Below are 13350 nucleotides of genomic sequence, written 5' to 3'. Positions count from 1 at the left end.
GTACCTAATATACTTTTATAATATTTTGACATTATAGTCCCCTTGTCTATTACAATTTCAAGTCCTAAACTGTTACCATACAATTTCTGATAGTTACGTTGTTAGAAAAACGTTTTATTTAGAACCCTTAATAAAGCAGAATTTTATTTATATATACTGCAGGACATTATCTTCCAAAGTAACCAGATTTACCATTTTCTCAGAATCACAAAGGCAAATACAAATAACAAGAACATAAGAGGCCATAATTTATATATAGACTATTCAAATTTTACTTTCAGGGTTTTTATCTCAAGTGTCCTTAATAAAAATAAATTGATATCATAAATAAACAAATATTCAGTTTGAGTTCAGGCTTTCTGGCATTGAAAAGATAACCACAATATGTGTTTCCCTGAAGCGTAATCCGAAATATTGACCATCTGAGGCAGGTCTTCACAGCTCTAGCCGGATTCCAATGGGAGCATCAGATTGCTATGCTTTTATAGTGAAGTTGTTGTTTGTGTGTTTCATTGTAAATGGTTGATAAAAGAGACATTTGCAAGACGTTATTAATAGGGGCCCTGGACATTTTTCAAAATTTCACTGATTTCACTTCATGCCCTCAGTTTCTGTTGATATTTGGGATTTGAATCAACCTAGGATCTGAAAGTTGTGTTCATTATTCTCTCAAGATGTGCCAAAAAACCCTACCGGAGTTTTGAGCTATTATTTGTCTGTCTTGTTTACAAACTCAAGAAGGATTCACAGCATTGGTTCACATATGTATGTTATCTAGGATACCAGAAAGGCTAGACACTTAATTTTCTTTTAAATGGAAGTTTAAATTGTCCTGAAAGCAGTAGATATATTAAGCACTTGAAGAGATTTTAAAGCTATGAAATAGCACAACTTTTTTGCACATATTTCCAGTGTCCTTACTGGTAATGTATGTAAATTAATGTTTTGACATCTGATTTGTAGCTGAGCAGTGAGTTTAGACTACCACAATTAACATGTCAAGCTATGTTCTAGCATGCAATGTTCTGCCATTTAATAACTTTATAAGGAGTAGGTTGTATTTTTTAAAATGTCACTGAGATTATGTAGCACAACTCTGGGCTCCATTATGCAGCCCTTCATGTGCAGAAAATGGCCACAGAAACCAATGAAAGTTTTGTGTGCACTGCAGGGTTAGGTTCTCTGTTGTTAATTTGCTAAGATTTATATGCTTTCTAAGACTTGATAGTTTCTATCCTATAAAGCCTCAGTGATATATTTGTTATACATCTCCAGACTAAGCTTTAAATATTGTTTATAACCCTTTTTCACTACAGAGACTCCTGCTGTATTTCCAGAGAATATCAAGGAAAAAGAAACACCAACACCAGTTGAAGATATTCAGCTGGAAAGCTCCATTCCTCATACAGATTCTGGTATTGGAGAGGAGCAGATGCCCAGCATCTTAAATGGGACAGACTTAGAGACAAGCACAGGCCCTGATGCTATGAGTGAATTATTGTCTACTTTGTCTTCTGAGGTAAAGAAATCTCAGGAAAGCTTAACAGAAAGTCCCAGTGAAATCTTGAAGCCTGCACCTTCAATATCCAGCATCAGCCAAAGCAAAGGCATGAATGTCAAGGAGATACTAAAAAGCCTTGTGGCAGCCCCTATTGAAATTGCAGAGTGTGGTCCTGATCCTATCCCTTACCCAGATCCTGCGTTGAAGAGGGAAGCTCAGTCAATTCTTCCCATGCAGTTTCACTCCTTTGACAGGTATATGGCTGAGTTAATTATTTTATATTGTTGCAATGCTGAGATTTGGAGTATTTATTTGTTAACATGTTGATAGTCCAGTGTGAATTCAGATTAGATAGTATTAAGAAAATACAGTTGCTTTACTTCTTCATGGCATTACTAAAACCAGACCATACAGTATCTGCAAAAGTTATTCACATTGTTTTTCTCTCTAAGCACCAAATAAAACTGTAATTGGTGCTGGAAGAACAAGCCTGTTTTAAAGAACTGTTATTGTAATAAAACTTTTTTTCTCTTTTAAAACCATATTTTGAATGGGAAAAAGTCTCTATTTATATACAAGAGACTGGCTGTGTGAAGTCCCAACAAAATGCTTCCAAATGTTTGTCATACCAGTCCTCTTCCAGTAGTGAAATCAGTCATGCCAGATTGTGTGCATACTTCCATAAGAACAAGATTGAGACTGACTCCTGTATTTCATTTTTAAAGTTTTAAGCCCAATTTTTTTTATGTTTTAAGGGAACACATTTTACATTGTGAGCCATATTTTTTTATTTCTCATGGTTGACTGAAAATGCTCACACTACTGGTTAAAGTAGCTTAATTTGAGGCAACCACACCAGCTGCATAAGCCTTAATATAGGAGTTGTGTTGAGAGATGCAATTGACAACATCCTGCAAAAAAGGAGTTACTTGTATCGTGTGTTCATCCTTAAGCTATGCAAGAGAAGAATCAGTTAAACAAATTATTAAACAATCCAGCACGAGCTTTGATGTGTGGCAAAACTGTAAAATAGTGCTTTAGAAATATATTACTTACGATTCGTATAACCACATCCTGAAAAAAAATTCAGAGGGTACTTCAAAAATAAGTATTTCAGGTTTAAAATATGATAGAGGAAAACTGCTACAGATGTATGAAATACACAAAAATTCTCATAATAGAGGATTAAATTATTGTCCATAAAATGTTAATAGAAACAAAATCCAGTCAATAGGTCCAGGTTAATGTAAATAGTAAGGAGAAAAAGGATAAATGAATATTGCAGGATAAAAAATTACTATATGATGTTAGGAAGCACTTTTCATTACACAAGTATAGTGAAGCTGATAAGACAGAATTGTTGGAAGCTGCCTCAGTGGACTAATTAATAAACAATGAGATTGTACCTGTTGGAAAAGAGAGGCAGACAATGGACTGGGACTGAATATCAAAAAGGGAATGTGGTCTTTCCAAAAAAAGTTGTTGTTTTGATCATTTCAGGGACAGAGTCTACTTATTGCCTACTTTATTAGGAAGAAGCTTTTTTTTTTTTTTTTTTCCCCATTCATCAACTTACATATGGTAATTTGGGTTGGTTTCAAGGGGGAAAAATAGATGAAAAACCTTTGAGGTTTTTTCTGTGTGAGCAACCATCATATTCCCAAATATATTCAAAGCTGTCTTCTTTTACATTTATCCGTACAGCATGTACACTATTTACAAATTACATGATAGTTGCCTAAGAAATAGTAAATACTCGAACTTTAACATATTAATTTTCCTTTTTTGATTGTAGCACTACATGTGGGCTCTAAGTCTTCATCAGAATCTTCACCCGCACAGAGTCCTATTAATTTCTGTGAGACTCCAGGCAAACTTGTGCATCTACATTAATGGTTTTCAATACAGATTCAGGGCCTAAGGTTATATGCAATTGTCAGCTTTTTAATAACTTTATTAATGTTGTATAGACATTAAGTATTTTGTTGGCTAATGGAGTGGCACAGGTGTGGGAGGAGGTGCCCCTGCACTGGCTACCTGCATCGCTCAGTGAATGTGGGGGAGTTGGGATGTAATGGAATGGGGAAATGGGCAGACCATTGACTCTACCCCTTACTGTGCAGGGTGGCATTGCTATAACTTGACAGCATGTGCTGCACTAGGTTTATGTGTGGCACAGTTTACTCCCTTAATCAGCAAGAGAGCTCAGTGAAAGAGAGTGACTGAAAAGACTGAGTCCCAATCTTTGAATGCACTGCCTGCTAGTCAAAGCAGATTGTTATCTCAGGATTTAGTCCAAGTGTAGATCAGTGGTTCTCAATCTTTTCTATACCAACACCCTCCCCCTTACCCTCATCCGGGATGTCTGGGGCACGCCTTAGCTGAGGGCTCCCTCCCACTTACTAATATGGGAAGGGCAGGGTGGTTGTAACAAGACTGTGCTCCTGATACATGTTGACAAATCCCAGTTTGACACATACCACATTCCACCTCTAAAAAGAATAATTCAGAGAAGGCCAGTGCTGATCAGTAAAGTATTTTGTAACAGCTGAGCTGTATTCAGCAAGGAATGTAGCATATCCTGTCAGTGGACAGCAAAACAGGAAGTGGTTGTGTTTTGATTCCTTCCCACTCATACCAGACAGATATTAAAAGTTTAAAAAGAAGAGACACCTGTATCTTCATTCACTTGTACTAAGTAGTACTAGTTGTCCTTACTTGGCTAAACAGCAGTGCCTGTAGCTATTATAGGGTTACCATATTTCAGCAAGCAAAAAAGAGGACAGGAGGAGCCCCGCCCTAGCCCCGCCCCTGCCCCTCCAACCTCCAACCCTCCCCCCGTTCCTTGTCCCCTGACTGCCCCCTCCTGGGACCCCTGCCCCTAACTGCCCCCCAGGACTCCACTCCCTATCTAAGCCTCCCTGCCTCTTGTCCCCTGACTGCCCCAACCCTTATCCACACCCCCACCCCCAGACAGACCCCTGGGACTCCCACGCCCCATCCAACCACTCCCCACCCCCTGACAGCCCCCCCCCAGAACTCCCAACCCATCTAAACCCCTCTGCTCCCTGTCCCCTGACTGCTCCGATCCCTCTCCGCACTCCTGCCCCCTGACAGCCCCCCCGAGAACTCCCAACCCATCTAAACCCCTCTGCTCCCTGTCCCCTGACTGCTCCGATCCCTCTCCCCACTCCTGCCCCCTGACAGCCCCCCCCCCAGAACTCCCAGCTCCCCACCCCCCCCACTCCTTGTCCCCTGACTGCCCCCTCCTGGGACCCCTGCTCCTAACTGCCCTCCAGAACCCCACCCCCTACCTAAGACTCCCTGTTCCTTGTCCCCTAACTGCCCCCTCCTAAGACCCCCCCCAACTGCCCCCCAGGACCCTACCCCCTACCTGTACCCTGACTGCCCAAAACTTTCTCCACTCCCCCCAAAAAGCCCCCCCCCCCCGTTTCTTGACTGCCCCCTCCAGAACCTCCCTGGCCCCCTTACCCTGCTGCTCAGAACAGGGTGTTGGGCTCTGTGCAAGCCGAGCCGGACACATGGCTGCGCTCCCCAGCACAACAAAACCCGGTCCCTGGCCCTGCACAGTGCTGCTGGACCGGGCTGCAGGGGAGAGCTGCCGGCTCAGAATGCAGGGCGGATCCGGCTCCTCTACAGCTGCTCCAGAGTCCAGCCCGGGACTTTCCTGCAGCCCTCCCAGCTGCTCGCTCTGCTCTGCCGGGGGAGGGGGGGAATCCCGGACATTTTGAGTGTTTTACAAATTCCCCCCGGACGCTATTTTTAGAACAAAAAGGAGGACATGTCCGGGTAAATCCGGACGAATGGTAACCCTAAGCTATTATAAATTAGTCACTGGAAAAAGTGAACAGCTTTAATTTGACTGGCAGCAGCAGATTTCCCCCATCTGAGACACGGAGCATTCAGTGTTTTCCCCAGTTATGTGAGGCTGGGCAGCTTTGGCTATTACACTTGGTGTTACTGGGAAATGCTCAGAGGGTTTTTGTGTATATGGTATTGCTATTAAAATTATCTTCTGATTTTGTAAATCCATAAACTTTTACTAGACGAATCTAAAGGTTTTCTTTTGTAAAGATGGATTCTTGGTTCCCAATAGCTCCAGTGCTCCATGCTTTTATGCATGCTCAGGTTCCCTTGTCATCTGCTGCAGTGGCTCCTTTGAAGTACTGTGGTTCCTGACAAGCATTCTGGTGCATGCTTTGATCTAAATCAGCTATAGAGGAAAGCTAGAAGAGAGGAAAAAAGACACCCTGGTTCCATGGAACAGTGTAGGGAACATGTATTGTAATCTAATTAACTTCCAATTAGGAGACCAAAAGACCACTGCAGGGAGGCCCTAGCAGGGCAGGGAGACAAACCAGAATGTTATATATGACAGAATAGAAAAATACTGAATTCCATGACAATTTGGAAAAAATGCCAAATGTCATGGCTGTAGTATCAGAGGCCACAGGGCCTAGGCAGAGATGAATGGAACAGTCATATCCAAAAGTATTAATGTGGGCTACCCGCAGGTTCAGGCAGCTATCATGGCATCAGTTTGTACTTAGTTTATGTTTTCAATGTTATTTTCCTAGCTGTAAGGAGACATAGGCCATGGGGACATTTTTTTTTTTTTCCTTCTAAAAAAATAAATGGAAGACTATAAAATGGAGAAAAAGAGAGGGTCACCTTGACTTTCCTGAAACCTGTTTTGGGGGTTACAACCCATGTGCTGAGAAATACCTGATAGTAGATTTAAAGGTATATGTAAGAGATTGGCATAGAAATGCATTAAGAGAGCCACTTAAGAACAATACGTCTGTATTTTAGGTTGTAATGCTTTGTGAATTTTTTCCTCCTATCCTTCCTCTATTATCTTTGAAAGACTGAAGTAAGTTGCAGGCTAGTTGTTCTCTGTCCTGGTGTTTCCGGGCTATACCTAAAAACCTTTTTTGTCTAGAAGGAAAGTATTAAAATAATTATTTGTGGTGGAAAATCTATAATAGATTTGTAGGTATTTTTGTTTTAGTTTATTTAAGAAATTGGAGACAATTGATATTTTAAATGGTATTTTCTTTGAAAGTTTACGTACATTACCAGGTGCTACAAGATATATATTTCTTACATTGGGGGTTATGGTGATTCTTATAAAAGAAACCATTGGAATAATGGTAAAATAATTAAACTATTTTTTGAAGAGCTGTGTGCTTTTAAAGCAATTTTTTTTTAAATTGCAACCTCTTATATATATTGGGTTCAAATGAAAATTTACCAAAACTCATGTAAATAAATTCAAAGCAGTGTTCACTTTTATTATCCAATACAAATTTATAACACTGAATATTTCTTTTTTAATAACAAGATTGGCAATGGTATTGCTCAGAGTAACCTATATATGTGTTGCAGTGCATTATTTCTTAGAACGTGTATAACTATAAATGAAATGTAAAAGCACAAAACATGTTCCAGCACATTTTATCAAATGGGACTTCTGTGTAGTTAATGTATGCAGCAGGTCAAGTACTATCGAATGTAAATGATGAGGTGATATTGATGAAAGGAGGGGATTGAGGTCTCGAGGGGCGCTGATGACGGATTGAACAGAAGCGGCCTTGCGCTGCACGTAACTCAAGCCTGTCATCTTCACTGCTCAAAGCTATAATGGGAGGTGGCAGTCTGAAATGAGTTGCCACGGCAAAGAGTATTATTTTTGAAATGCTTTCACACAAATCACTAGGCCCTGCATACAACTTAGTTTCATGCTTTAATGTCATCAAGAGGCACAAATTGGTGTGTCTAATTGTTTGCCACCTGCCAGCAAAATGAGCTGCCAGCCAGCCAGACGGGTTTGATTGTCTGTCAGCCATTCAATAGATTGAGAGTGACAACATCAAAAATTTCACTTCAAACTCTGAAGCTTTGCGTAGCTTTTCAGAGACCTCTTCCCTGCAAGTGCTTCTGGACAACTGCATTTTTCAATTAGTTTTCAATATATTGCTGCCTTCTGCCTCATCTGTGTTAAGGTAGCTGTAATTACATTATGAGCTATATAAACAGATTTCTGGGACACTGGAGCCTGGATTCTTAAAGTTATGACATGTCTTTTAACATCAAACTGAACTCCTTGAAAATAACATCCAGGGTGACATGTTTAAAAGCAAGCACTGAGGGTTATCTGTCCTAGACTTATAACTGTAATGGAACATAATGTGCCAGTAATTCCTTCTTCCATTCTCATCATTTTGAGGGCAAAAAAACCATAAAACGCAGTTCTAATTATTACTAGTATCAGAATATATTTTCTATATGTGGTTTGTCACACCAGAAATAATCAGTCCAGGACACTGGGCATTGTGAAACTGTTTGAGTGATTCTATATGGTGATCATATTCTGCAGTTTGTTTGATACATTACTAGTCTTAATAATAAGAATATAGCAGTAGGCTATATTACAGACTACCTGACCAGGATGGTGTTAGTGACTCTGAAATGCTCAGGGAGATGAGAGGCTATTAAAATAAAAAACTCAATAATAATAAATAATAATAATAATAATGGGGGATTTCAACTATCCACATATTGATTGGGTACATATCATCTCAGGAAGGGATGCTGAGATAAAGTTTCTTAACACCTTAAATGACTGCTTCTTGGAGCAGCTAGAGGTGGAACCCACAAGAGGAGAGTTCTTGATTTAGTCCTAAGAAGAGCACAGGATCAGGTCCAAGAGATGAATATAGCTGGACCACTTGGTAATAGTGACCATAATATAATTAAATTTAACATCCCTGTGGCAAGGAAAACTCCACAGTGGGCCAACACTGTGGCATTTAATTTCAGAAAGGGGAACTACACAAAGATGAGGAGGTTAGTGAAAAAGAAATTTAAAAAGTACAGCACCAAAAGTAAAATCCCTGCAAGCTGCGTGGAAACTTTTTAAAGACACCATAATAGAGGGTCAACTTAAATGTATACCCCAATTTAAAAAAACATAGTATGAGAACCAAAAAAGAGCCACGGTGCTAAAACAACAAAGTAAAAGAAGCAGAGAGGCAAAAAGGCCTCCTTTAAAAAGATAAATCCTAATGAGGAAAATAAAAAAGAACATAAACTCTGGCAAATGAAATTAGAAAGACCAAAAAAGAATTTGAGGAACAGCTAGCCAAAGACTCCAAAAGTAATAGCAAACATTTTTTTAAATACATCAGAAGCAGAAAGCCTGCTAAACAACCAGTGGGGCCACTGGACGATCGAGATGCTAAAGGAGCACTCAAAGATAAGGCCATTGTGGAGAAACTAAATGAATTCTTTGCATCTGTCTTCACTGTTGAGGATGTGAGGGAGATTCACAAACCTCAGCCATTCATTTTGGGTGACAGATTTGAGGAACTGTCCCAAATTGAGGAGAGGAGGTTTTGGAACAGATTGATAAACTAAACAGTAATAAGTCTCCAGGACCTGATGGTATTCACCCAAGAGTTCTGAAGGAACTCTAATGTGAAATGGCAGGACTACTATCTATCATCTCTAACCTATCATTTAAATCAACTTCTGTACCAAATGACTGGAGGATAGCTAATGTGACACCAATTTTTTTACAAAGGGGTCCAGAGGTGACCCTGGCAACTACAGGCCAGTAAGCCTCACTTCAATACCGGGCAAATTGGTTGAAACTATCGTAAAGAACAAAATTGTCAGACACATAGATAAACATACTTTGTTGGGAAATAGTCAACATGGTTTTTGTAAAAGGAAATCATGTCTCACCAATCTACTAGAATTCTTTGAGGGAGTCAATAAGCATGCGGACAAAGGAGATCCAGTGGATAGTGTATTTAGATTTTCAGAAAGCCTTTGACAAGGTCCATCTTCCAAAGGCTTTTAAGCAAAATAAACAGCCATGGGGTAAGAGGGAAGGTTCTCTAATGGATTGGTAACTGGTTAAAAGATAGGAAACAAAGGGTAGGAATAAATGGTCAGTTTTTAGAATGCAGAGGTGTAAATAGTGGTGTCCCCCAGGGATCTATACTGGGCCCAGTCCTATTTAACATATTCATAAATGATCTGGAAAAAGGGGTAAACAGTGAGGTGGCAAAATTTGCAGATACTACAAAACTACTCAAGATAGTTAAGTCCCAGGCAGACTGCAAAGAGCTACAAAAGGATCTCACAAAACTGGGTGACTGGGCAACAATGGCAGATGAAATTTAATGTTGATAAATACAAAGTAATGCACATTGGAAAACATAATCCTAACTGTACATATACAATGATGGGGTCTAAATTAGCTGTTACCACTCAAGAAAGAGATCTTGGTGTCATTGTGGATAGTTCTCTGAAATCATCCATTCAATGTTCAGCAGCAGTCAAAGAAGCAAACAGAATGTTGGGAATCATCAAGAAAGGGATAGATAATAAGAAAAAATATATAAATCCATGGTACGCCCACACCTTGAATACCACGTGCCGATGTGGTTGACCCATCTCAAAAAAGATATATTGGAATTGGAAAAGGTTCAGAAAAGGGCAACAAAAATGATTAGGGGTATGGAACGGCTTTCGTATGAGGAGAGATTAATAAGACTGGGACTTTTCTGCTTGGAAAAGAGTTGACTGGGGGGGATAAGATAGAGGTCTATAAAATCATGAGTGGTATAGAGAAAGTAAATAAGGAAGTGTTATTTACTCCTTCTCATAATACAAGAACAAGGGGCCACCAAATGAAATTAATAGGTAGCAGGTTTAAAACAAACACAAGGAAGTATTTTTTTCACACAACGCATTGTCAACCTCTGGAACTCCTTGCCAGAGGGTGTTGTGAAGACCACTACTACAACGGCATTGAAAAGGGAGCTAGATAGATTCATGAAAGATAGCTCCATCAATGACTATTAGCCAGGATGGGCAGGAATGGTGTCCCTAGCCTGTTTGCCAGAAACTGGGATTGGGTGACAGGGCATGGAGCACTTGATGACAACTTGTCTGTTCATTCCCTTTGGGGCACCTGCCATTGGCCACTGTCAGAGGACAGGATACTGGATTTGATGGACCTTTGGTCTGACCCAGTATGGCCATTCTTATGTCTTCCTGCTAGAAAGTTCCTAAACTGAAATTACTGAAGTTTCGAGTCATCGTGCTTTTGTGCCTTATGAATTTCTTTTTAAATTGTGTAATGAGTGCTATAAACACTCCACACTTTGGACAGTCTGTGATGGGTTGGATCACAGAAACCCCCTTGGGAGCTACCACCCGATGTGCCAAGACTACCCCTGCTCCTCTTTTCCCTACCAGCTCAGGACTCCAGCACCCTGTCTTGCTGAGCCAGCCACTCCTGTCTGGTTCTAACACAGATCCAGGGTCTGAATCACTTGTCCCAAAGCTGCAGGTTTACCAGAAAACAGCTGAGTGCCTGTCTTTAGCACTCAGATGCCCAACTCCCAATGGGGTCTAAACCCAGATAAATCAGTTTTACCCTGCATAAAGCTTATGCAGAGCAAACTCAAATTGTCCGCCCTCTATAACACAGAGAGATATGCACAGTTGTTTGCTCCCCCAGGTATTAATACATACTCTGAGTAAATTACTAAATAAAAAGTGATTTTATTAAATACAGACAGTAGGATTTAAGTGGTTCAAAGTAGTAACAGACAGAACAAAGTAAGTCACCAAGCAAAATAAAATAAAATCTATGCCTAATCAAACTGAATACAGATAATCTCACCCTCAGAGATGCTTCAGTAAGTTTTTTCTCAGACTGGACACCTTCCAGGCCTGGGCACAATTCTTTCCCCTGGTACAGCTCTTGTTGCAGCTCAGGTGATAGCTTCATGATGGCTCCTCTTCCTCTCTGTTCTCTTCCACCCCTTTATATATCTTTTGCATAAGGTGGGAACCCTTTGTCCCTCTGGGTTTCCACACACACCCCTCACTGGAAAAGCATCAGGTTAAAGATGGATTCCAGTTCAGGTGACATGATCACATGTCACTGCAAGACTTCATTACTCACTTGCCAGCACACACATATACAGGAAGACTCACAGGTAAATACAGCCATCTGCAGACAATGGGAGTCATCAAGATTCCAAACTATCCTTAATGGCCCACCCTTTACAGAATTACAATAGGCCCTCAGAGTTATGTTTTATACTTCTAGTTTTAGATACAAGAGTGGTACATTTCTACAAATAGGATGATCACACTCAGTAGATTGAGCTTTGTAATGATACCTTACAAGAGACCTTTTGCATGAAGCATATCCCAGTTACATTATATTCACTTATATTTTTATAAAACCATATAGACTGCACAACGTCACACAGTCATTTTAATAAGAAGCATTTCTGCATCTATATTTATGCAGAAATTCCTATCATATCTTGAAGTCCTGGAACAAATGAGAAAGAAGTCTGACATTTTTGCTGCTATTCAACATCATTCAGTTGGTTTGAATGCCAAATCATATCTTTTTGGGTAGGATAGCAGTATGCAGCTTGCACACATACCACAGATTTGTAAATATCACAAGTACATTTCTAAGTACTGATGCCCCAGATTTTATAAGTATTTAGGCATTGTTACACTCAGTATTGGAAAGGCCTATCGGCCAGATTTTAGAAAACATTGTTTTTAAAAATTAGGTGCCTAAAGATGCAGGTAGGTGCCTAGTAGGATTTTCAAAAGCATCTAATTGCCCAACTCCCACTGAAATCAATGAAAGATGGGAACCTGTTGTGACAAAGTTCCTCCTCTATCTTGGTGGGTCCTGCACTAATTGGTGGATTTTCTTGCCTCAGAGATTCACCATGTGGGTTGGGGAACAGCCCAGAGACCTTCCCCTCTGGAAGAACCCACAGTCCAGGTCAATTGGGAGCTTTGGGGGGAACCCGGGCCCGCCCTCTACTCCGGGTTCCAGCCCAGGGCCCTGTGGACTATTATTTTTTCCACTGAAAATATTAGCTTATTTTTTTTCTGACTTATTTTGTTTCCTGCCTGTTTCATAACTTTCTTATCCCCCTTTTTAATTGTTTATTTCTTCAGCATTGTCACCACCTCATAGAGAGGTATACCTGAGAAATTAATTTACATGATATTAATCTCATTCCAGCTCATTTAAAAAACAAACAACCCACCCTTCACCCACCCACCTTCACCACTTTCTACTGGATCGCATTTCCACCCCATGCACATCCACCCTTGTAACCTGATACAATTACCATTTATGATTACCCTTCATTTATGGTCTTTCATATGTACCAGTACATAACAATATATGAATAAGAAATGTCTGAACACTTGGTGGCTAAAACTTTGCAGTTTGTCACTCCTGTATTTCCAATTTACCGAGCTTTATTCCATAGGCATGCAATGATTTATATGGTGCTCTTTTTACCCTGTTTTATCAGGCTGTGTTTGAATGTGCTAGCATGCCTAGAACTGCATGTCTTGATGCTTTGAGATACCTCTTTAGTGCCAAGTTCATTTAGAAATTCAGGAGGTGCTAAGTACTTTATCATATCAAGAAATATCAGGGACTTTGATCATCTAACCTGTATCTCTCACGAAGTTGGGTTCACATATATTAGACCACTAGGGATGTGTCCTGTGAAGGGAGTTAGCCCTTCCTCTCCATTTATGTTCCTATGGACAAATAAATAATAATTTGTTTTGAACAAACTGTTTTCTGACACTGCATTTTCATGCTGGTCACAAGTCCTGAAAATGTCTATAGCAGGTGCCAGAACCCAGTTGGACCTTCTGAGGGCATCGGGTCCTGTGACCGGGGTATGCAGTCTAAAAGTGGGGTCAGTCACAAGATTCTAAGTGTAGTACAGATATAGGCCTGTAAA

At 40.2% G+C, this 13350-nt stretch overlaps 1 protein-coding gene across 3 annotated transcripts in view; it reads left to right on the top strand.

Moving 5' to 3' along the window:
- NBEA (neurobeachin) overlaps positions 1-13350 on the top strand; it is an 817568-nt gene that overhangs the window by 348515 nt on the left and 455703 nt on the right. For all 3 annotated transcript variants that reach the window (XM_054015304.1, XM_054015305.1, XM_054015303.1), the window contains exon 31: positions 1317-1755. In XM_054015304.1, coding sequence (XP_053871279.1) covers positions 1317-1755 — 439 coding nt within the window. The remainder of the gene's footprint in view (positions 1-1316; positions 1756-13350) is intronic.

This window comes from Malaclemys terrapin, chromosome 1, assembly GCF_027887155.1.
Source record: "Malaclemys terrapin pileata isolate rMalTer1 chromosome 1, rMalTer1.hap1, whole genome shotgun sequence".
NCBI classification, from domain to species: Eukaryota; Metazoa; Chordata; order Testudines; family Emydidae; genus Malaclemys; species Malaclemys terrapin.
The sequence above is the reverse complement of the archived record's forward strand: the minus strand, read 5'-3'. Positions and strand labels throughout refer to the sequence as shown.